This window comes from Callorhinus ursinus, unplaced genomic scaffold (assembly GCF_003265705.2).
Source record: "Callorhinus ursinus isolate GAN/ISIS: 27379988/994484 unplaced genomic scaffold, GSC_fseal_2.0 scaffold48, whole genome shotgun sequence".
Taxonomy (NCBI): domain Eukaryota; kingdom Metazoa; phylum Chordata; class Mammalia; order Carnivora; family Otariidae; genus Callorhinus; species Callorhinus ursinus.
Window position 1 is genome coordinate 5,941,086 of NW_027397110.1, and position 23,790 is coordinate 5,964,875.

Here is a 23,790-nt window from a genome sequence, read left to right on the forward strand (position 1 = left end):
TGAGTGTCACTGTCCCCGAGCTGTGCGTCCCTCACGCTCACATCCGCCGGTGGCCGTGTCTCCATCGGCATCTTCCAGCTCGAGCTGGGCGAGATCCCGGGTGCGCTACCGCTGCCCGAAGGGCCCTGCGCCCTGCCAGTCCAGAGGTTGGGGATGTGAGGCACCCGAGCCCCTCCAGAGGCCCCTCTCCCCGGAACCTGCTACTCTGTGGCCCGAGCTGCCCCGGTGTAGATGCTGCCGCCTCCTTCCCTCCCCTAGACCCAAACAGCAGGACCCAGATGGGAGACCATCACCTGGGCTTCTTCAAACACATTCCCTGAGCGCGTGCTGTGCGCCTGGGCCCTGTGCTCTGAGGGTATCTGCAAATAGCGTGCCTGGGGGGCTCAGCGGGTTGTCTGCCTTCGGCTCAGGTCATGATCCCGGGAGTCTGCTTGTCCCTCTCCCCCTGCCCCTCCCTCCCTCTTGCTCTCTCTCGCTCGAATAAAAGCTTTTAAAAGAAAAAAAAGCATGCCCGTTTCCAGACATCCCCATGTGTCGGCCGAGTCTCCCTATTCCATTTTACAGGGAAGGACACGGAGACTCCAAGAGCCATACCCCCCCGCCAAGGAGTCCCTGCTGGTCTGTGGCACCAAAATCCCTGGGGGGTCCTCCCCCCTCGTTGGGGTGACCTGGTTGAAAGAAGGCCAGGACAAGGCAGGAAGGGAGAGAGGTGAGGGCTGCCGCAGCTGACACGCCGGACCCCGGCAAGGCCCGTCCGCACAGGTGCCGCTCCCGGGCCGCGGGCCCTCGGGGGAGCCAGGAGGGGCGAGGTGGGCAGCTGCCACCGCAGCACTGCTTTGCCGGGCTCAGGAATGGCGGAGAAGAACCTTGTTATCTGATGGGTGATGGGGCCCCTGCTCCCCACTGCAGAGGAGCTGGAGACCATCGGAGCTGCCCGCTGCCCAGGGCGGACACGAGGGAGGACGGCGGAGGGGTCGGGCCGGCAGGCTCCTGGTTCGCACGGCCTGAGCTGGGCCGGCCAGTCCTGGGCACCTGGGGAGCTCACGTACCGTCATGACCGCTGTGGGGGAGGCTGGAGTCACCCCGCTTTGCAGAAGACGACACAGAAGCTCTGCAAACTCAAGTTCCACAACCTGCCCAAGGTCCCATGACAGAACTGCAGGATTCTTGAGGGCAAGCCCTTCCTCGCTCCCCTTCACTGGCAGATAAGGAGGGGGGTGGGGGGAGGTGAGCAGGAGGAACCCTCCGAAGCCAGGATGAAACCACCACTGCTCAGCGGGGCCCCTTCTCAGCCTGTCGTCTCAGGGCTCCTGCAGGAAGTCCTGAAGGGCCCTCACTGCTCACCTGCCCTCTCCCGTCCCGGCCCTCAGGGGCGAGCTCCGGAACCCTAACTCACCCCTCAGCTTCCCCAGGCAAGAGTGGTGCCTGTCTTCCTGGTTGGAGGGTTAGAGGCAGGTGTGCAGGGCCCCAGGCACCCAGGAGGCGGTAACTGTTACCGTGGTGATAAGTGATAACCCCTCCTCCTGGTACCCAGCCAGAAGCTTCTGGCATTCTTGGCTGCCCCTCCCACACCCCCCACGCTGGGCCACCAAATTCTCTTTGTCCTTCTGTCCTTCCCTTCCCCAGAGCCACTGCCTTGGGGCCAAGCTGCTCCTTCCCCCCCAATCACTGCTATGTGGGCATCCCCTTCCCGGGGCCCGGGGCCCGGGGCCGTGGGCGGCCTGCCCAGTCCCTTCTCAGCAGAGGGTAGGAGGGGGTATTTCGTCTTCCTGTCCGAGCCCCCAGGGCATGCCCAGAGGGCAAGCAGGCTCCAGTGAGTGACCCAGGCAGAGGTCTGGCTCTGCAGCAGCTTGAGCTAAAACTCCAGGTTTTCTGAGTTCCCTGAGAGAGGACAGAGCAAGCCTCTGTCCTGGGCTTCACTGCAGGCCCTTCACCACCTAAGCTCGTGAAAGGCCTCTCCCTGTGCCTGGACTGGTGTCTGCTGGGTGACTGGTGGGTTTGGGCTCTGCCAAGACCTCGGGTACTAGCGGCAGACATAGAGGGGACCACTTACAATCCATCAGAATGGGGATGGGGGAGGTTGAGAAGGGCCCCCGTGTGCCACTTGACCAACCCTCTCCTTGTTCATGGGGAAACAGGCCTAGTGAGGAGCAGGAGTGACATGCGCATGGTCACAGAGTGAGCGGTTGGGGGAGCTGAGCATGGCCTGACCCGGAGTAGCCCTTCCTGGCAGGGAATCAGCTGGCTCTCTCCCTGGGTCATATTCATTCACGGTTAATTAATTAATTAATTTATTAAGATTCTATTTATTTAACAGAGAGACACAGCGAGAGAGGGAACACAAGCAGGGGGAGCGGGCGAGGGAGGAGCAGGCTTCCCACTGAGCAGGGAGCCCGATGCGGGGCTCGATCCCAGGACCCCGGGATCATGACCTGAGCCGAAGGCAGACGCTTAACGACTGAGCCACCCAGGCTTCCCTCACTGCATTTATTGAGCACCTACTGTATGCAAGACTAGGTGGTGACAGGAGAAAAACGAAGAAGGACTCAAGTTTGCCTTTGGGGAACTCCAGAAACTCAGGGAGGGTCCAAGTCACTTGGACACCAGGGAGGAGGGGGCAGGATGGTCCCCTGAGAGTGTGCCTGGTGGATTCTGGAGGCCCCCCTACAAGTCTCAGGAAATTAGCACAAACAGGGCCCCCAACCCAGCTCCAAGGCCCGTGGGGGCACAGTACTATGGGTCCTTGAGCTGTTCCCCCCCCCACTGCCAGTGGGAAGCATCCCTGGCTGGCAAGAGGTCAGAGTGGACTACAGACTGGCTGGGGAGGACCCCTACCCCTGTGTGACCCGAAGCCCAAGCACGTGTCTGAGCCTCACTGCATAAAGTGGGGATGACCTTGGGGGTGTCCAGAAGCGGGACACCTTGCTGGGCAGGCGCCTTGCCTTGGCATCCCTTCCCTCAGACACCTGCAGGAGGTGCGTGCCCCGCTCCGGACTCTCTTCCCTTAGAAGGGCAGGCAGTGACTTCTGGACTGGGCCTCTGTGGTCTCTGTGGTGGGAGTGAGCAGCAGGGCCCAGGCCCCAGCACCCAGTGGACACATGTGGGCCACTGTGGAGAGACCTGGGGCTGGGATAGAGGCGCTCCACTGCCCCAGAAAGGACAGACCGGGACCAAGCCGAATCTGGCAGGCCTCTCGTTGAGGTACAAGGTTATTCTACACCAGGTGGGGCCCCTGCCAAGCACAGAGTCAGAGGAACCAGGCTGACCCCAGCATTGTCAGGGGGTAGGCAGTTTCTCAGCCCACGGTTTCCAAGCAGCCTTGGGCTTCACATTTATCAGCCACATGCCGGGTCCCGTGCTGAGCTCCTTTCTCTGCAAAGAGTCATATAACCCTCCTCGTTATGTATGAAAGCCATTTTGCAGATGAGGAAACAAATCAGAGAGGTGGAGTGACTTGTGCGAGGCCGTACAGCAAGTTAGGGGCAGAGCTGGCATTTCAATTCCAGGGCCTAACGCCAAAAAGCAGGTGTAATTGTACTCCTGGAGGCCTTGTTACAACCCAGCTCGCTGGACCACATTCTAGAGCTTCTGAATCATGAGGTTGGGGATGAGGTCCAAAGTTTGCATATCTAACAAGTCCCAGGTGAGGCTGACCCAGGGCCACACTTTGAGAATCACTGGTCCAAATAGCAAGAACGGGCTGCCCAAAGTACCAGCAATTCCATGTGCTCCTTGACTTGTTCATATAACCAGCATATGCTCCTAACCCAGCTCTGGGGCACAGGAGCTGGGTCCTGGGGACCCCGAGACTGGTCGCCCACAGTCTGGCCCAAGGAGGTAGGGAAAGTATGTCCAAAGAGAGCTCAGGGAGCAAGGGACACAGGCCAATGTGACATCCCATCCCTGGCTATTCCTATGATTCCCGTGCAAGGGGCAGGGAAGGTGAGGTGGAGGCCTGGTGGCAGAGGAAGCAGTGTCCCTCCGGGGTCAGATGGGCACCGGTGTCACTGATGAGCTGCCTGTCCTCGGGTAAGCCCCTCCCTCTCCCTGGCGCTCCGTTTCCTCATCTGGAAAAGGGGAAAGTGGTTCCTACCTTTTCTCTTTCACGATCGTATGCGGTCTAGAGTGTGAGCGTGCTTGATAACGCACACAAATCTGGGGAACATGGTTATGGAGGTAGCCTAACCCCGAATGCCAGCCCAACTCAAGCCGACCTCAGATGGAGACTTCAAATCCTCCCCCAACCGGTCACCTGGCACGAGCGCCTCCCTCAAGCCATATATTCATCCCTGTATGAAACTGTATGCAGGGAGGCTGGGGTTTCCACACCAGAATCCAACGGAAGATGTTTTTCTTCTCTGAAACTCAACGACAGACTTACAAAGGCGTAAAAATGAAGTCGATGGTTAAAAGCATGGACTAGGAGGTAATATTCCCTGCACTCAGACTGGACTTTCTGTGACCTTAATTAGCTGTGTGGGCCTGACTGAAATACTTGAGCTCGCCAAGACTTGGTTTGCTCATTGATAAAATGGGAATAAGAGCAGTTAACATTTGTATTTCAGTCTGTGCCAGATCCTGTTCTAAACCCTTCATCGTTTATTAACTTTCTGGATTCTCACAGCGGCCCCATGAACTAGGTACATGTTAACCAGTCCTAGTTTTACAGGCAAAGAGCTTCAGGCACAGAGAGGTTAGGTGACTTGCCCAAGGTCCAACAGCCGCCACACGGCCGAGCGGGCGTTCAGACGCGGGTGGTGCAGTACAGGCCCTTCCCACTAGGCTGCGCTGTTGGACTGCGAGGGCGAGGATGCACCGCCCCCCACCCCCCACCCGCCACCTCGGCGCTCGTTCCGTGACACCCACCAGGACTAGAGGTCCCCACTGGGGAGCCGCCGGTCCTGAAAGACCCTCCTCGGGACTCTGAGCAGCTCATCACAAAAGTGGCCCGCCCGCACTGTCAACAGCAAGCTCGTCGGTGCAGAGCCCTTCACCTCTAGCCCCAGACCTTCTCTCTTTCACTCCTGGAGCCAAACGGAAAAGATAAAATGAAATCCATTTTGGCCCATCCAATGAAATTCAGGTGATGTTGTTTCGGACCTCTTCAAATCCTTTGCGGGAAGAAGTAGGAAAGAACAAGGGAAAAGGGACGGATGAACAGAACTGCATAAATAACATCACTCTCTTGGAGGGAAGGATAACTAACACTCTGATGGGCAGACACCGCGTGGCCCCCTGCTTGGCCCCTGGGGAGGTGACAAGCAACTGTGTGCAGCTAATCAGCCACCTCGAGGTCAACACAGCCTGGCCGCTCCCGCCCCTTGATAGAGTATTTTCCAATAACAATGTTAATGATTGAAGCTTAATTGTAAAGGGAACAAAGGTGCAGATGGAAATTTGGAAACTAAGCAGAAGTATTCAGAAAAACAAAGCCACCCATGGTCCGGATGTCCAGAGGCAACACTGCTGATATTCCGGCCTATTTTTTCTAGTCCTTTTTTTTTTTTTTTTCCATACGTACACGTGTGTAGGGCATGTATTCTGTTGTGGTTGTCATCAACGTGCGTGTTTTGCAAAATTGGGCTCATACTGTAAGTGTGGTGTGGCACCCTGCTTCCTTCTCTTAACCTTTCAGGAGCATTTTCTCACGTACCTAAATATGCTTAACTTAAAAGTAGAACATTTAATGGCCGCATGATGCAGCCTTTGTCTTTCCTGCTTCTGCTTCACATACTTAATTTGAAATTCATCCATGTGGTTTCACGCATCAGTGGTTTGTTCCTTCTTGCTGTAGGTAGTCTTCCTGGAATGAATTCACCACGTTTGCTAATCCAGTTGAAGGATATTTGGGTTGTTTCCAGCTTTTGATGATTACAAACGCATTTGTTATGAACATTCGGGTACAGGTTTTTGTATAAACATAACTTTTCGTTTCCTTTTGCGATCGTTTTTGCTACTATTTTAATATTGCAAGTATTATAGCAATGAGCAGTTTTTACACCCAATCTTCTATCCCATTAAAGGAAGTAGTGGTATCAGCTTAATTTTTTAAAAAATCAATCAACATCAACTCAGTAACAAGCAAATATCATTATTTAAATATTTTACCTTTTAAAATGCATTTGTGAATTTCCAAGTGTGCACTGCCTGAGCAGTATTGGGGTTTGTGGAAATCAGGTAATGCTGCTCATGATTCCATGCGTTCATTTTCAAATGTACCTGATCTATACAGAAATGGCCTAAGAGCATTCGCATGTTTTCTGTTCAGCACTAACTAAAGTTCACTGGTGTCCTCCAGGGACAAGGGACAAGATCTGTGCCTATTCGCACTTGGTGATTCATCATATTACTGTCCAGGCAAGTCTAGTTTTTCCTTAGCGTGGCATCTGGCTTTTGGCAAGTTCCTATTTTACTGAATAAACTAAATAAACTAAACGCTGTTTCACTTGGCCAAGGAGCACCAGGATGTCTTCATAAAAGATAAATACCGAAGACAGTACACAGCAATGTGGACCTGCCTCAAGGCTGGTTCCTTCTGTATTCTGTTATTCTTAAATCTGTAGCAATGAATTTTTGCTTGTCTTCTTTTGAGGGTGAGAGGATCTCTTATTCTCTTTTGGATTTGGTATCGTTGGGTTTTGCTTCTTTCTACTCCTCCCTTGGCAGGAATGCATCTTTTCCCGAGCCCTGAGGGAGAGTTAATATGCTTTTGTTTTCCAGAAGGGATGTGGGTGGGGCCTGTGCCCCTCCCCAACAGTTGGATACCTGACTCCCCAAGGGGTTTCTCTCAAGTCTCTGCCTCCAGCTTTCTTTCTTTCTTTCTTTCTTTTTTTTTTTTTTTAAGATTTTATTTATTTATTAGAGAGAGAGAAACAGCACGAGAGGGGAGAGGGTCAGAGGGAGAAGCAGGCTCCCCGGCGAGCCGGGAGCCCGACGTGGGACTCGATCCCAGGACTCCGGGATCATGACCCGAGCCGAAGGCAGTTGCTCAACCAACTGAACCACCCAGGCACCCTGCCTCCAGCTTTCTTATGAAGAAAAATTTCTGATGGGGGTTTATGGAAAAGAGCTTGTAAATGAATGTAAACTCTGTATCTGAGGCCTCAAGCTATTTCAAACTGACGTGCCAGCCCACACTTGGCCTTTACGAATTCATTAAAATTTTGACTGATTTCCTCTTGCCCACTTGGATGGCGTCACCTTTCTCCTATGCTTTACCAAAGGTGAAGGAGCTCTTGTGTTCCGTCTACCTTTGGGGAGGCTCGTTTTGATGAGGGAGCAGAAGGCTAGCTGAGGACAAAGCAGAAGCTGACACCCCGCAAACCCCCCCCCCCCCTGTATGTGACATTCCTCAGGCACTCCTGGCTGCCCTAAAAGAAAAACAAACGGTTAACTGATAAGAGATCACAGTCTTGCAGGACAGGAGTCTCCCTCAGTTTACAAATGTCCTAGTGATTTACGAGGAAGAAGCTTTCTCATCAATAGCCTAACTTCCAGGAGACCCATAACTCAGTTTCCTGAAGCCCTAACCATCACCCTCCCCTCCATAAAATTAAGGGAGGCTGAGGCGGAAGGAAATGTAAATATAAAATTGGATTTCTTTTGAACCTGAAGCCCATTGACAAGGACATGTGATAGGAGGAACGTAACATTCCTCCAGGAAACTCCCAACTGTCTTCATGTTTAGTGCCCCATTAGAGAGGGAAATAGCCTTGGCTTGACAATAACCAGGCCTCCAGTATCCTGAGAGTCTTTAGCATATGACAGTCCTTCTGGACACCCCCTTTGTCCTCACCTCCCCAACTCCTGAGTATATAATCAGCCACTCCTCAAAACCACAGGGCAGCAGCCCTTTCTGCCCATGGGTCCTGCCCCCGCGCTTTAATAAAACCACTTTTTGCACCAGAGACGTCTTAAGAATTCTTTCTTGGTCGTCGGCTCCGGACCTCACTTATATTCTAAAACTTCATCAGTTTCTCTTCGGAATTCAGTTTACTTGGATGATTTGCAACCTTAACCATCTGACAGGCTTAAGAAAAGCTTTGATTTTGTGGATAATCCAGTCTGTTCTCATCATGTGGGGAGTGACACTCTTTTGTAGCTTTCTACATTCTGAGCCTATTCCAAACATCTTTTTTGAATGCACACTATGTGCCAGGCACGTTCTAGGTGCTGGGGACAGAGGTAGACAAGACAGACCTGATCTCAATACATTTATATTCAGCTGAAGGGAGGAAATATATAGTATTACATACTGTATTAGCCGGTAATAAGTTTTACAAAGAACACTTAAGCAGATGAGAGATGAGCCAGTCACGTGCATACACAAACAGCATTTTTACTCCCATAGACTCTGTACTTCATGGCACTTTTTTTCCTTCTCCTTGTGATGTTTGGAATGTTGGTGAGGACCGGAGCCGACGGCCAAGGAAGAGTTCTTGAGACATCTTGGGGGGAAAAGATGATTTTATTAAAGCACGGGGGCAGGACCCATGGGCAGAAAGAGCTGCTGCACCAGGGTTGTGAGGGGTGGCTGATTATATACTTGGGAGTTGGGGGGACATAAGGAAAAGGGAGGTATCCAAAAGGACTTTGATATACTAAAGAAGATTTACATGATAATGGAGGCCTGGCGATTGCTGAGTTAAGGTTGCTTTTCCTTCCAGTAAGGCATTAACATGAAGACAGTTGGGAGCTTCCTGGAGAAATGTTACACTCTTCCTATTACAAGTCCTTGTCAATAGGCTGCAGGTCTTAAAGAAACTTAACTTTGTTTATATTTCCTTCTGCCTTTGTTTCCCGCATCACTCACGGACAGTGAGGTTAGGGCTCCAGGAAATTGAGTTATGGGTCTCTGTAAGTTAGGCTATTGGTAAGAATGCCTTTTCCCTGTATATCACTAAGACATTGGTAAACAGATGGAAACTCCAGTCCTGCAGGACTGTGAGCTTTATCAGTTAACCATTTGTTTTTTTCCCTTCCCTTAGTTTTGGGGCAGCTAGGAGTGCCTGAGGAATGCCACACGTTATCTCACGGTGGGGGGTGGGGGTTGGAAGGGGTTGTGGGGTGTCAGCTTGTGTTTTGTCCTCAGCTTGCCCTCTGCTCATCACGTGGAGCAGGGAGCCTGATGCGGGGCTCGATCCCAGGACCCCGAGATCATGACCTGAGCCGAAGGCAGTTAGATTTCAGCTCCAAATAGTAATCATCATTCCCATCAGAAATGACATGGCTGTTCCTCATAAAAATGCCCGGTGTTCTGTGTAGGGCCAAACCAGTATCAAGGCAGGGAAACTGAAGGGACCCCAAGAGAAAAACTGCTTCTTTGTTCCTTTTCCTGCTTCTGCTCTTGCTGGGACGTGCACCTCCGCCTTATACATGCCTTAATATATGTCCTCTTTGTAATGGTCAAGGAGTTAATGATTTCTTTGGAGTCTTCCAGCACGATAGATAACATCATCCAAGGAGTGACTGGGAGGGGTCATCATGTAGGCTTTCCAAGACCCGACTCCAGATACCTTGATGCCAAGATCCCTGTCTCCAGGGCATAAGTGACTTAACAGGACACCTGAGCCTTTGTCCTCATTTTGATTGACGGGTGCTGGGATGCCTAAGACAGGTACACCAGACCATGATCCTCAATAAAAACCCCAACCCCAAGCAAAGGGGGGGGGGGTCTCTTCTTTCCTTTCTGAGTCTCCCAGACACTCTGTCTGATATGCTTTATCACTTACACTATTTAATAAACTTTGGTCTTACTTCCTCTCAGTTCACATTTGATCTCTGTCCTGCACAAAACCATGGACCCTCTTGGCTGGTCCCGCGGGACTCCCTCCGGGTCCTCGGACAGGCCAGCCTGCATCACTATGACAGGACACAGAATACAAGAGTATATACTTTGACTTGATAGAAGGAAGAACTTTCAGTCACAGCTATCTGCAAAAGTAACTTACTGTTCCGTTAGGCAATACATTTCCCTTCCTTGGAAAAGTTCCAACCCTGGGTTTATCTGAGTCCACCTCCTTGCAAACTTCCAACTTCCCCTGAGGGCATCTAATCAAACAGGTTGAAAGAGCATTCCTAGCTTCTTTTTTATATATATATAGATAGATTTTATTGATTTATTTGACAGAGTCACAGCAAGAGAGGGAACACAGCAGGGGGAGTGGGAGAGGGAGAAGCAGGCTTCCCGTGGAGCAGGGAGCCCGATGCGAGGCTCGATCCCAGGACCCCGAGATCATGACCTGAGGCGAAGGTGGACGCTTGACGACTGAGCCACCGAGGCGCCCCAAAAGAGCATTCCTAGCTTCTAAAAGCAGAAAAGCACTGCCAAAGGCTTTTCCGGAGCTCCCCCGGGGAAGCTGCTCTCCCCCCCGTTGCTCAGCACGGATTCTTTATCTCTAGCCCCATTGTACAGATGAGCAAGCCCGGTTTTGGAGAAAGGACTCGACCAAGGTCACCGAGCTAGGAAGGAGCGGGCTGAATCAGGCTTGCAACCAGGGTAAACCTGTTTTCCTTGCATTGCGCCACCGAACCTCAGGGGACAATTTTCCAGCGGCTCCACACCCTCGACAGTAAAAGAGGCACCTTTCTCCACGAGTTCGAACCCTTCTGTAATGTCAGCCACAGGGCGGGCCGCAGCCCGGGGCCCCGCTAGGAAAAGTCCCGCGGCTTTTCTGGTCTGTATTCACCAGTTCGGACTGAGCCTCACGACAACTGCTCTCTCTGACCTGATCCCCAAACAGGTACTTTAAAAAGAAAACCAATTTTCGAGCGATGAGAGCTTCCCACCCAGGGCTCGGCTTTAGCTTAATGCAAAAAAAAAAAAAAAAAAAAAAAGATGGGGTGGGCACTTGCGAAAAGCGGGTGCCCGGGGGGTGGCGGGTAGGTCCCTTCCCCTCACGTTTCCTACTCTGCCACCTGGAGGCACTGGTTCTGTGCCCTCACGAGGACGGGGTGAGAAGACCTCGGCCAAGCAAGCAGTCCGTCGGTCCAAGTGGCGATCGACCAGTCCAAGTGGTGGCGGGTCCCACGGCCGAGCGCGCAGGAGCCAAGCCTACCCAACCTCAGCTTCAGCCCTCCACAGCCCCGATCGAATCTCCGGACACTACGGGAAGAAGGAACGCGAGGCTTCTGCGCACGCGCGGGCAGCGCCAGGGCGGGGCTCGAGCGGGCGGAGCCAGCCGTGCAGCTGAGCGAGGGCCGCGAGAAGAGAGGGGCGCGTGAGTTCCGGTTGTGGGCGGGTCCGGGGCGGGTCCGGGAGGGGCGGGGCCTGGCCGCCGCGCGCAGCCCCGCCCCCTCGGCCGCCGTCTCTCTCCGGGAGGCGGCAACCGCTCCTGTTCCGACTTTCCCGGTTGGCCGGGCCGGCTGCGCCTCGTTTCTCTGGTGGCCATGGGGGACCCCAGCAAGCAGGACATCCTGACCATCTTCAAGCGTCTCCGCTCGGTGCCCACCAACAAGGTAACGGCCTTCGGGCGTGTTCAGCCTTGCTGGGCATCCGTGCCGAACCCCGCGGGCGGCCCCCGCTGCGGCAGTGGCCGCGGCCGCGGGAGGAGGAGCCGGCCCAGCCTGTGACACGTCGCACTTGCGGCCGCGGCGCCTGGGCCTCGTCTGGGTCTGGGCCGCGCGCCGCCCCCAGCCTCAGCAAGGAGGAGGGGAGGGGGCGCACACCGGGGTCCTGGGCGGGGCGGGCACCTGGGGGTCCCGGGGGCGGGAGGCGGCAGCCTCGGGGGGTCCCGGGGGCCGGGGGCACACACTTGTGGTTCCTGACACCGGGCGGGGGAGCACACACGGGGGCTGCTTTTGGGGGTGGCGGCGTGGACCCCGTGAGTTCCTCAGACAGCTGGAGGCGAGCTCGGGGACCCCCCCCCGAGAGAGGACTGGGGTGCACCCACAGGGGCTCCTGTGAGCGGGGCCGACACCGCAGGCCACCTGTGACCCAGCTGGGAAGCACGCACCGGCCCAGAGACTCCGGCTGGCAGCGCTGGGCGCTTGGGAAAGCTCGACTGGCCCCCTCGACACCCTGGAGCTGACCTCCGAAGTTCCCGTGGGGTGCCTGTGGGAGCCTGGTTGGTCCCCTGTGCCCTTTGATGGTAGCCTCAGTTTCCCTGTCTGATAAAGCGACTAAGTGGTCTCTGCAGTGGCTTCCAGCTCTTTTCTCTTGCTAAGAAGGCCCACCACAGACCCTTTCTCCGTTTTCCCTTTGGGTCTCTTCTGGAGGTTGGGGTTTTCCTTTTTTTTGGTCTCCAGAGGTGGTTCTCCTCTGTGACTTTTACAACTTTCGCAACTGGCTGGAGATGTTGTGATGACACATCGGGCTAAAGTGACACCCCACTGAGGATCACAGGTCAGGCTGGAACCTGGAGAGTGCAAAGGGCTGTCAGTGTGTCAGCGTGGACTCTCCCTTCCCTTCTTGTGACAGGAGTTTGTCTGGTCCCCGCCGTCACCTCCAAAGTGAACAGCTGTTAATGGTCATGGTCATGAGTCATGATGTCATGGCATAGAAAGATCCTGAGTTTTATAAAATTAGATGCCTTTAAGTCTTGGTGGAAGGGAGCCCATATTTTTACAGACTATAAGAGGAGTGAGAAAGGAAAGAGTTTATTGGAGGTGATGTCTGATGAGTGGAGGAAAGTCAGGAGGAGAAAGGCTTCAGAAATTCTCTAATGCTAATTTCTTTGCTGTTTTCTTGATTTTCAAGTTAAGATTAACCTGCTTGTAGGGAGTGGTTGCTGCATAGCTAGACAAGATTAGGATCTGCAGTTAGCAGTGTAGAAGTTGTACTTTTTTGTCTGCTTTATCTCAAAACCAGTGTGTATTCTCTTTGAATTCATCAAAGGAAAGGTGCCCTCTTTTAAATAAGAAGTCATTGTCTTTATGACACTTCTGAGGGACTTGTGTGGGCTTGCTGGTGACTCTGTTACCTTGGGCAGTTCACTTGACCACTTTGTACGTTCTTTCCTCCTCTGCAAATGGAGGCTTGAGCAGGCTCTAACTCAGAGTGTTATTGGGAGGATTAAATGAAAAATCCAAGAGAAGCACTTCAGAGCAGTTCCTGCACGTGCTAGCCGTCAATGACGTCAGCCATTTTTTGTTACGATCTTTACTACGAACAACGCCCCTGTGGAAAATTTTATACTCTGTAAAAGCATGTGGCAAAAATACTTTTCCAGTAATGTTCCACAGTCTCGTGCTACATTTCTTGATTAAGAATTTTCATTTGATTGTTAGTAAGAAACCATTACCTAAGTAGAGATGAATCTAGTTTTAATAATATGGAAGAGTTTGGGAAACTCTTGGGGAACAGGAAGCATTTTTCAGAAGGGGCTATAAAAAGAGCTGTAAGATACACAGGGAAGGTACTTCAAGAGGAACAACTGGGTTTACTTTTAGACTATGTTATCTGGTTTCTTCATCTCAAAGGTGATGAATATTTACTTGGATCAAGGTTTTAACCCAGAAGCGTCAGTGTTCTAGTTTCAGAAATCCTCCCTTCTCTCTATATGTTCCTTAGTTTTATCGCTTGATTGCTTGAGTTACTCTGTCAACAAGTATCCGTTGAGCAGCTGTAGTCAGCTGGGCACTCAGAGCAGTGGGGCACTCCGATGGAGAGGGAGACCTCAGGGAGCTGCGAGTCTAGTGGGCGGAAGACGGATGACGGCCAACTCGGCCAGCCAAGCCATGTGAGAGGCAGTGTGGCGAGAGGTGAAGAGTGAGCTCTGGGGCATACTGCCTGGGGTCCAGTCCCCAAGATACCACTCCTCACCGGTGATGCTTAACTTCGTAAGGCCTTAGTTTTCTCTAAAATAGAGATGAGAGGGACGCCTGGGTGGCTCAGTCAGTTGAGCGTCTGCCTTCTGCTCAGGTCGTGATCCCAGGGTGCTGGGATCGGGTCCCGCATCGGGCTCCTTGCTCTGTGGGGAGCCTGCTTTTCCCTTAGACTGCCGCTCCCCCTGCTCGTGCTCGCTCGCTCGCTCTCTGACAAATAAATAAGATCTTTAAAAAATTGTTTAAATATAAAATGGGGATGAGAACTGCACTACATAATTTGCAGAGAATACAAAATGTGTGAGATGAAAATGCGGGGGCCCTTGTTTAAAAAGTGTCGAGAATGTCAAGATGAGACAGCAGAGCATTAAGCAACCAGGGGCTTTTCCAAGTGTGGGGCCCCGGGCAGCCGCACAGTTGGCACACATGCCCAGCAGCTGGCCTAGATGGGGGCAATAAGAATACCTCCTTATAGGGGTGTTCTGATGGTCCAGTTGGTCAGTAGCAATGCCTGACAGGGAATAAACACTCAACATGAGCTGTTGTTTCTCTAGTACTTACTCTCATCATTAGGCAAAGCAAATTGTTAAGCAGAGGCATTTCCTTTTCTTTTCTTTCCTTTTTTTTTTTTTTTTTTGGCGGGGGGAGGGGCAGAGGGAGAGAGAGAATCTTAAGCAGCGTGGAACCCGCCGGTGGGGCTTGATCCCAGGACCCTGAGACCATGACCTGGAGCCAAAATCAACAGTCAGGCGCTCAACTGACTGAGCCACCCAGGTGCCCAAAGGCATTTATTTTTCATCACCATAGGAAGTGATATTCTGCTTAGAACACCATATCTCAGCTTCAGTTTGGGGTTGTATATCAAAACAAAGTGCAGTCCCCACTCTTAAAGCACAGTGTCCTACTCCAGCATTCGTGAGAGCCAGACTTGTATTTCCTATTGCCTCCTGAGCTCAGGCCCCACAGTTGCCGATTTCCGCCACCCCTGCGGACTGCCCCAGTACCTGTACTTGGGTGTAGTGGGTGCTTTGCTTGGGCCGGGCTCAGTGCTCAGCGCTCAGCGCTCAGCTCAGGCGCACAGGAGAGGGCCCCTGGCCTTGTGGAGCTGCATTCTGGCAATCCCTCACCTTAGCTGTGGATCAGGAGGGTGCTGAGGCCAGCAGGTTTAGAAGGCTCTCTGCTCTCTTCTCACCCTTGCCACCAGACCACCTCAGGAGGGATGCTCAAGTCTTGCCTGTTCTGGGCTGTGCACCATCTCTGTTGTCACCCCTCTCCACAGGGCCGTTTCCTACACGGCCTTTTGCCACTAATTGCCATTGAAGATGCAGTTCCTGGGCACCTGGGTGGCTCAGTTGGTTAAGCGTCCGCCTTCAGCTCAGGTCATGATCCCGGGGTCCCGGGATCGAGCCCCGCATCGGGCTCCCTGCTCCGCGGGGAGCCTGCTTCTCCCTCTGCCTCTCTCTCTCTCTCTCTGTCTCTCATGAATAAATAAATAAAATCTTTAAGATGCAGTTCCTGAGATTTCAGTTGCCTCTTGGACCCTTTTTTTGGGAAAACCTTTTGTATCCTGTCAACTTACAACGAATTGTCTTGCCTGCTAGACTGTGGGCTCCATACATGGGCTCTACGCGGGCTGACCCTTCCCGAGCCACTTTTGTGCATGCCAGATACTTACTTGGTAGTAAGTGCACAACTATTAGTTGACAGAGTGGGGGGTTACAGATGGCTTCTTGCCGAGGGACAGCACATGGGCAGGGTTGGTCACACTGTCTGGTGTCCCTTGGAAGGGGATTCCTTGCTTTACGTGCATAGGGCATCTTCATTTCTCTGTCCTTCTCTCCCACTGCTCAGTGAGCTCCAGAAAAGCCAGCACATGGCCTGGCAGGGGGTAGGGACTCAGCAAGTGTTTGTGGAATCTGTGAGGCCAGATAGTTCTGAATAGCTCAGTGCCTGCCATAGTGTCTGGTATACAGCAGGCAATCAAAAAACACTGAATTGAATTGGATGGAAGTGAATGGACTGGCACCTTCCATGTCAGTTGTCTCTCCAACCCCACTGTTCATGCATGCTTAATGTGAGCCTGTCACAGTGAGGGGCTTTGGACAATCTGCTCATGTTTTCACTTTGGTGTTGCCCTCAAAAGGCCAGAAGCCAGATCTTTCTCGATGACTAGAGTTGGAACAGCCTTCACATAGGTGGCTCTGTCTATAAAGTGTATCTAAAATAAGGGGCTCTTTTTCTGGAAAAAAATGAAATGTTCTCTTATTAGTGGAATTTTCTGACTTTATTAATTATAAATGGTGATTTCCATGACAAACTCTGTATATCTTAAAGTCATTTTATGCTCCTGTTGCCAGATGCTATCAGATGAAGAACGTTTGGCTTCAGTCAGTGTTGAGGGAGGAAGGCCCTGGGTCTCACGAGGTTGCTGTCAACGCTGTCAGCTGGGGCTGCCCTCTCTGAAGCCTGGGGCTCCCGCTCCCAAGCTCGCTTATGTGGAGCTCAGCCGGCCTCCACTCCCCTTCACTCGGCTGTTGGACCCCTGGCCTCAATTCCTCACCACTTGAGGCTCTCTACTGGGCTGCTTGTGAGTCCTCCAGACATGGCGGCTAGCTTCCCCCAGAGCCGGTGATCCAAGGGAGAGAGAGAGCAAGAGACAGAAAGGATGCCACAGCGTCTTTTGTAACCTAATCTCGGAAATGACCTACTGGCACTTCTGTCTCATTATTGGTCACAGACCACCCCGCACAAGCGAGGGTGGCTCCCGCACCAGCTGTCGCGTCTGGCTGGGGGCAGGAGGAGTATGTGTGAGGGCTGCCACTGGTCAGAGGGCCGCAAGGCCTTGAGTGTTCCCAGCAGGGGGACATCCTGGCTGGTGTGCGCGGGCCTGGTAAGAGCCCTGTTGATGCTTAATGAATATGATACAATTATGCATAATATAATAATAAAAGAAAGTTAAGGTTTAAAAAAAATCTAGCTGAGTTTTTTTTTTTTAAGATTCTATTTGAGAGAGAGAAAGAGAGCATGGGCAGGGGGGAGGGGCAGACGGAGAGGGAGAAGCAGACTCCCCACTGAGCAGGGAGCCTGATGTGGGGCTCAGTCCCAGGACCCTGAGATCATGACCTGAGCCGAAGGCAGACGCTTAACCACCTGAGCCACCCAGGCGCCCCTAGGTGAGCGATTTTGTAATAACCAGTTTAAAAGTGTAAAGGTGAAGTCACTTTCAAGCTAAACTCTATAGTGTATCCTGTGAAATGCCCCTTTCGGCTAATATGAATTAATTAATAACTGAATTTTGACATTTTCTTTCAGGTGTGTTTCGATTGTGGTGCCAAGAATCCCAGCTGGGCAAGTGTAACCTATGGGGTGTTTCTTTGCATCGACTGCTCAGGGTCACACCGGTCACTCGGCGTTCACTTGAGTTTTATTCGGTAAGTGTGTCTTCTCTTACCGCGGGTGGGAGTGATCCTGTTGTTTCACAGGTCTTTTCCCCCTTTTTCCTTCATGTTTGCTTTGACATCAAGTAGAAGGAGAGGCTGGCTATGAGTTGTAGAGATTTAAATCTTTATAATTAGGTGAACAGGGAAAATGAATTATTTTCTCTTCAGTTACTATTCTGTAGAGCTCGGTGTCAGGGACCTGAGGCCACAGTGCTGACGACGGAGTCTAGAATGGAGGATTTGAGACATTCTTCTTCTCCCTTTATCACCTTCTAATAACCAGCAGCTCAGAGGAATCTTACTGTGACATGCTCGTGATAGAAGGGGATTGGGGTGCTGTGGGTCCGTCACACGCCCCATCAGGAGGAGAGCTGATGTAAAGAGCGAGATGCCCTCATTATAGCAGGGGGATGCGTCCAGCACATTCCTGCAGCCCTGGCTCCCGGGGTCACTGATCTCACAAAGCCTGAGTGGGTGACTTTTGTATGAATTTTAGTGGCAATTTCAAATGCTTGTAGAAAGAAAGTCTTTCTTTTTTTATCTGCAGACGTGGGCTGCATTGGCTTCTTCTGGCAAGTACATATCTTCTACTCAAACAGTCTGGTAGTAGCCTTGATGGGGCTTTGGTGTGTACCCCCTTGAACACACCCTACCGTCCAGTCGGGGGGCCGAAGTGCCCTTGTGTAAAGTAAAATAAATGGAAATAATAAAAGGTTCCCTAGGAAGGCTCAGGACCTGGAAGCTGAGCAAGGCCTGCACTTGAGCCCCCATGGGCCTTGGCCAGACCATGTTCTGCAGGGCACCCCTGAGCAGCCCTGGCTCAGGTCTCCATTACTGCTCACCCCTCTAACCAGTTCATCTGTTCCCCTGCCGCTTCTTTTTCCAGGGAAGGAACCAACAGAGGCAGGCAGGCTCTTTGGAATTGTGGCGAGCAGTTTTATTTTGTATTATGACTTAAGGAATATTGATACAATGTGGTTACTCTGAAGAGCATTAGTTCCGGGGATGCCTGGGTGGCTCAGCTCAGGTCATCATCCTAGGGTCCTGGGATCAAGCCCCCACATCGGGCTCCCTGCTCAATGGGGAGTCTGCTTCTCCCTCTGCCTGCCACTCCCCTTGCTTGTGCTTTCTCTCTCTCTCTCTGTCAAATAAATAAATAAAATCTTTAAAAAAAGGCATTAATTCCTCTAAGATAAAATCAGTTATAATTTTTTTTTTAAAGATTTTTATTTATTTATTGAGAGCGAGAATGGTAGAGTGAGAGCACGAGAGGGAAGAGGGTCAGAGGGAGAAGCAGACTCCCTGCCGAGCAGGGAGCCCGATGCGGGACTCGATCCCGGGACTCCAGGATCATGACCTGAGCCGAAGGCAGTCGCTTAACCAACTGAGCCACCCAGGCGCCCTAAAATCAATTATAATTTTGATGAGATATTTCAGATGATGGCATAAAAACTGTAGTAAAAGTAATAGCTTAATTTTCTTTTTTAATATATTAACTTAAAAAAACCTTTCCTGTTGTACTTTCATGAGTTCTTTTTTCAGAAATCAGTCCATAGAGGCATGATGGGCTAAATATTTATAGCTGTATAACTGCGTAAGTAAGTAATTAGAAAAGGGAGTTCTTTTGCATGTTCTTCCTGGTTTCAGAGTATCTATCCATTTCTTGTCTTTTCTTTTTTCTTTTTTAAAGATTTTTAGATTTTTTTATTTATTTGACAGAGAGAGAGACAGCGAGAGAGGGACCACAAGCAGGGGGAGGGGGAGGGGGAGCGGGAGAAGCAGGCTGCCCGCGGAGCAGGGAGCCCGAGGCGGGGCTCGATCCCGGGGCCCCGGGACCATGACCTGAGCGGAAGGCAGACGCTTGATTGAGCCACACAGGCGCCCCGTCTTTCCTTTTCTCGTAGAGACTGGTCCCAGAACATTTTGAATACACTCTCCTGTTCTTGTCTTTTTTTTTTAAATGTTGAGGTATTGACTTGCCAAGGCAAGTTTCTTTTTAATGTCCTCGGCCCCTGACCAGCCCCCGATCGGTTGTTACCAGTGAACATATGACAGTTTATAACTGGCTGCCTTCCTGTGTTCTTCCTCTCTTCCTCTCAGCTGAATCCCGCCCATTATAGTCTGGCCTTCCCTTTGCCTCACCACCAAAGCACACCTCCAGTTTAAACCATTCCAGGAAATCTGACGTGTTCCCGGGTGAGGGAAGGACCGACCGGAAGCCTAATGAGGCTAGACAGCAGAGTCTGCTTGGGCTGCTGTAGTTTTAATGACTAGCCTTTAAAAAGTCAGATAAATATAACCATGAATCACAATGTTTATAAGTGATTCAGAAATGGTTGTTAAAAAATCCTGTGTAACTGGAGGGCAGCAGTCTAGGAGTTGGGCAAGAGTAGGTCAAGGATGATAAGGGTAGGATTTTTGTTTTTTAAGAGGTGGAGGTTTGCTGTTGAGACATTTCTTATTGGTTAAAACAATTACAAACATTAGCTCAGTGGGAAAAAAAATCCAAGCAGTCCCAAAGCTCATAAAGTAAGAAGTGAAAAGTCCTTCCTCTCAAATCCCTTTCTCTTCTTCTTCCTCTCTCCCCGCGACCAGACACACACATACACACCCACACACACCCCCACGCTCACTGTTGTGCTCCCCAGGCATGAACAGATGAACATTTTGGCTTGGGTGGAATGTTTATTTAAATGGAGATTTCGGTTTTTTCAAGTCAACGGTTTTACAAAGGAAAAAATTTATGAACTGTTGCTTTTGCCAACTAACAAGGGAAAGGTGGGTTAGGCATCCACAGAAATGGCCAACCACCACTTGGAGCAGAGTGGACGTAACCAGACTGGCCCCAGCCCACCGCTGCCTGGGGCTTGCCCTCTGCACCGTGCTCCTCTCCCTCCAGCTCTGTTTCTTCTCAAGTTCACTTTCATGAGCTTAATGAAAGGTGAATGGAATCTAGTCCTCCCTGCAGTGGGCTGGGGGGGGGGGTGGGCAGGGACAGGCTTAAATAGAGCATGAACAAGAGGACAGACTGTCAAGTGCCACCCAGGACATGGAAACAGTACTGCATCTACTTCTGAGGAAGGTTAGTCCAAATTGAAGGAGGAGGTAACACTTGGAATCAACTTCAAAATTTCGGTGAGATTTTGATAATGAAAACAAGGCAGGGGAAAGGAGGTCAGCACTCACACTTTAAGGAAAGGTATAGAGACTGGAAAAAGGGACATGTGTAGTAGCTAATTTTTATATGCATAGGAAAATGAGGTGATAAAGGATTCCAAGGGCGAAGATTTGGCTGACATTTGAAGGGTCTTGACTGCCAGGCCGGAGCCTATCCTTAACTCCCGAGGCATTGAAGGGTGAACACGGGCAGTCTGGGCTGGGCCCCAGGCGCAGCAGGTGCCCACAGACACTGGCCTGGCTGTGCTCCTTCCCTCTGCTTGTCACCGTTTCCTTCCCTTGAAGGAAGGGCCAAGTCGTCTGGGTGCCTGCCCAGTGGATGCGCGAGGAGAAGGTCTTGTGATGTGAGTGTAGGAAGGCGACATCTCCCATGGCCTTCTATTGAGCAGTCAGGACAGTTAAACAGCTGCCTGCCTGGAAGCTGTTCTCGGGTTTGTCTGCGAGGAAACATCTAGATTAACTGTGATAACAGGGTAAAATTCCATTTAAAACTTTTCTTTTCTTTTTTAATTTTTTTATTAGATTTTATTTATTTATTTGAGAGAGAGAGACAGAGGTAGTGCGAGAGAGCATGAGTGGGGAGGAGAGGGAGAAGCAGGCTCCCCACAGAGCAAGGAGCCCGATGCGGGACTCGATTGCAGGACCCCGGGATCATGACCTGAGCTGAAGGCAGATGCTTAACCAACTGAGCCACCCAGGTGCCCCTAAAACTTTTCATTACATGATAACTTTGTCGTGATTATTTGGTGAGATTCCTTCTGATTTCTAAAATCTAAATGTTCTACTTAACGAAAAAATACTGACTTTGGCAGCCACTAGTGAAGCTAATTCATACAGGGTTTTTGTTTTTGTTTTTTTAAGATTTATTTATTTATTTATTTATTTGAGACAGCAAGTGAGCACGAGGTGGGGAGGGGCAGAGGGAGAAGCAGAGTGAGAGCAGGGAGCCCCATGTGGGGCTCGATCCTAGGACCCTGAGATCGTGCCCTGAGCCACGCAGGTGTCCCTAATTCACGCAGCGTTAAGGAGGTCCTGTCTTGACTCGTAAGGATTGTAGAGGTCGGGTGAAACCTGTTTTCTCATTTACCACGTTGGTTAACTAGAGCTACTTTGTTAAAAGGGCACGAATTCTTCAACTTTTCTTACTTCCTCTGCCTTACGTTTTTCTTAGCATTGTCACAGACTATTTATTACCTTTCACACATGTCTTAGTCTAAATTAAAGGTAAGAAATAACCTGCAGTAAGTCACCTCCTCGTATCGGGCACTCATGAGTAATGAAGCTTCCTCTTAAGACTGACTGTTGTCACAGTCCACCAGCATCAAAACCTTTTCTTTTGAAAGTCCAATGTAATGAGAGAGAATCCCTGGAAGGCCAGGTCAGGAACAGTTAGTTGTAATCTTCATTTCTAAGGAGAATGTAGAGAAATATTTGGCTTTTTTTTTTTTTTTTTTAAAGATTGTTTAAGACCAAAAGTTTTAAGGCTGAATAGCCAACCTGAGGACTTGCAGCCCCAATTTTAGGACATAATTAAGGCAGCCCAAATTCAGATACCCGTTATATGCTTGTGGTAGGAGTGTGGCAAAAAAAAATACGGGACATCCCTGTCCTCTGGAGCTTGCTGCTTCTGACACAGTGTGATGGGGTTAACATGGTCATGGTGATCGTGATGCGGAGAATTTTAGCCATATGGGATTTCCCGTGAGCCAGGCACTTTCTAAATATTAGCTCATTTGATTCCTACAAGAATGAAATAGATCATATTATAATGATCACTGCTTTGCACATGAGGAAAGTAGGCACAGAGAAGTTCAGTAAGTTCTCCAAAGTCATACAGCGAGTCATGGCAGAGGTAAGATTTGTTCTCTCTCAGTTGGTCTCCAGAGACTGTGCTGGTAACTGCCACCCTATGACAGAGTGGGATGGGGCTGGTGTCTGACTTGGACTGAGGGAGAGCCATGGAAACGGGACTGAGCAAGATATATCAGAAAAAGGATTTCAGAACAGGGTATATAGTTTAGTCACATTGCTTGGTCCTCAAGTTCTTCAAGATTTTATTCTTGTCTTTGGGAAATCTGTTGCTTATGAAGGGTGGATTAAATTTTACTTTTTATGTATTGCTGTGAAGTGGATGTGTCCTATGGATGTGTGATAATAATATGTATTAGTATTATTATTAACCTTAAGGTAGCTATTGGCTTCAAAATAACATTGTAACATTTACAAAGGTTAAGCAATACAAAGAAGCATAGAAATTAGTACTCGGAGGCGCAGCATAAAAGGAGAACTTTCGTGAATCTGAAACCTCTTTCTACCTTCCTATTTTGTACAGGGTACTCTACCTATACCCATTAAAAAATGTCCACATTCTGGGCGCCTGGGTGGCTCAGTTGGTTAAGCAACTGCCTTCGGCTCAGGTTATGATCCCAGGGTCCTGGGATCGAGTCCCACATCAGGCTCCCCCTGCTCTGCGGGGAGCCTGCTTCTCCCTCTGCCTCTGCCTGCCATTCCCCCTGCTTGTTCTCTCTCTCTCTCTCTCTCTCTCTCTCTCTGTCAAATAAATAAATAAAATCTTAAAAAAAAATGTCCACACTCTTTTACAGTTAGTGTGGGACAAGCTGTTGTTGAATACGGGACAGCCTTGCTTTTTGCTTATACTATGGATTTGATATAAAGACTTCTAACGCAGTTGTACTATCATTTCTTGCTTTACAGTGATCACTCGGAGAACTTTCATTGTTGAGAAATACAGTTATTGCCTTTCCCTTGCCCTGATCTGGTCTCAGATTACAGATAAGTAGGGCATAAGGTGTGGTCGGGGAGAAGACACTTGGAGTTTTCCCTTTAAGAGTACTAAATCCTGAGTTTTCTCCCCTCCCTGATGGTGGTGACGTTGGGAGGTCCCTTCCACCCGATGATAAGGCTGTGATCATCCCGAAGGCTCCCGTTAGGGGTCACGCTGGACAAATGGATAGCTGATGTGAAAAATTCAAGCAGAGACACGTTACCGATGTTTAGATCGGAAGCCACTGAGGATGCGAGGCCAGGAGTCAGAGTGGTTCTGGCAGCCCCAGGGAGCTTGTCATGTCCCTGCGCCCTAGAAGAGAAGCTGTCTGGGCAGCACAAGGGGCAGCCCCAGGGAGCTTGTCATGTCCCTGCGCCCTAGAAGAGAAGCTGTCTGGGCAGCACAAGGTGCTGCTGGCCTGGCCTGACCCACCTGTGGTCAGGTGTGGAGGGTTGCGGGCAGCCGGCCCACTGGACACTTGGCCACTAGGAAGGACGAGGGGGGCTGGAGCTGCAGGCCCAGCATCCCATGTCGCTGTTAACACGAACCTAGAAGTCTTCAGGATCCGTAAAATCACGGAACTCTTGTCTTCCAAAGTGTAGTGGCTTGATTCTGGGGGAGAGA

The 23,790-nt window shown here is 50.7% G+C and overlaps 1 protein-coding gene across 1 annotated transcript in view; it reads left to right on the forward strand.

Moving 5' to 3' along the window:
- Nucleotides 1-11,275: 11,275 nt before the first annotated feature.
- Nucleotides 11,276-23,790, forward strand: part of ARFGAP3 (ARF GTPase activating protein 3) — a 49,301-nt gene continuing 36,786 nt past the window's right edge. The window contains exons 1-2 of the mRNA XM_025881924.2: nt 11,276-11,457; nt 17,077-17,195. Of these exons, the coding sequence (XP_025737709.1) occupies nt 11,389-11,457; nt 17,077-17,195 (188 nt within the window). The 5' untranslated portion in view covers nt 11,276-11,388. The remainder of the gene's footprint in view (nt 11,458-17,076; nt 17,196-23,790) is intronic.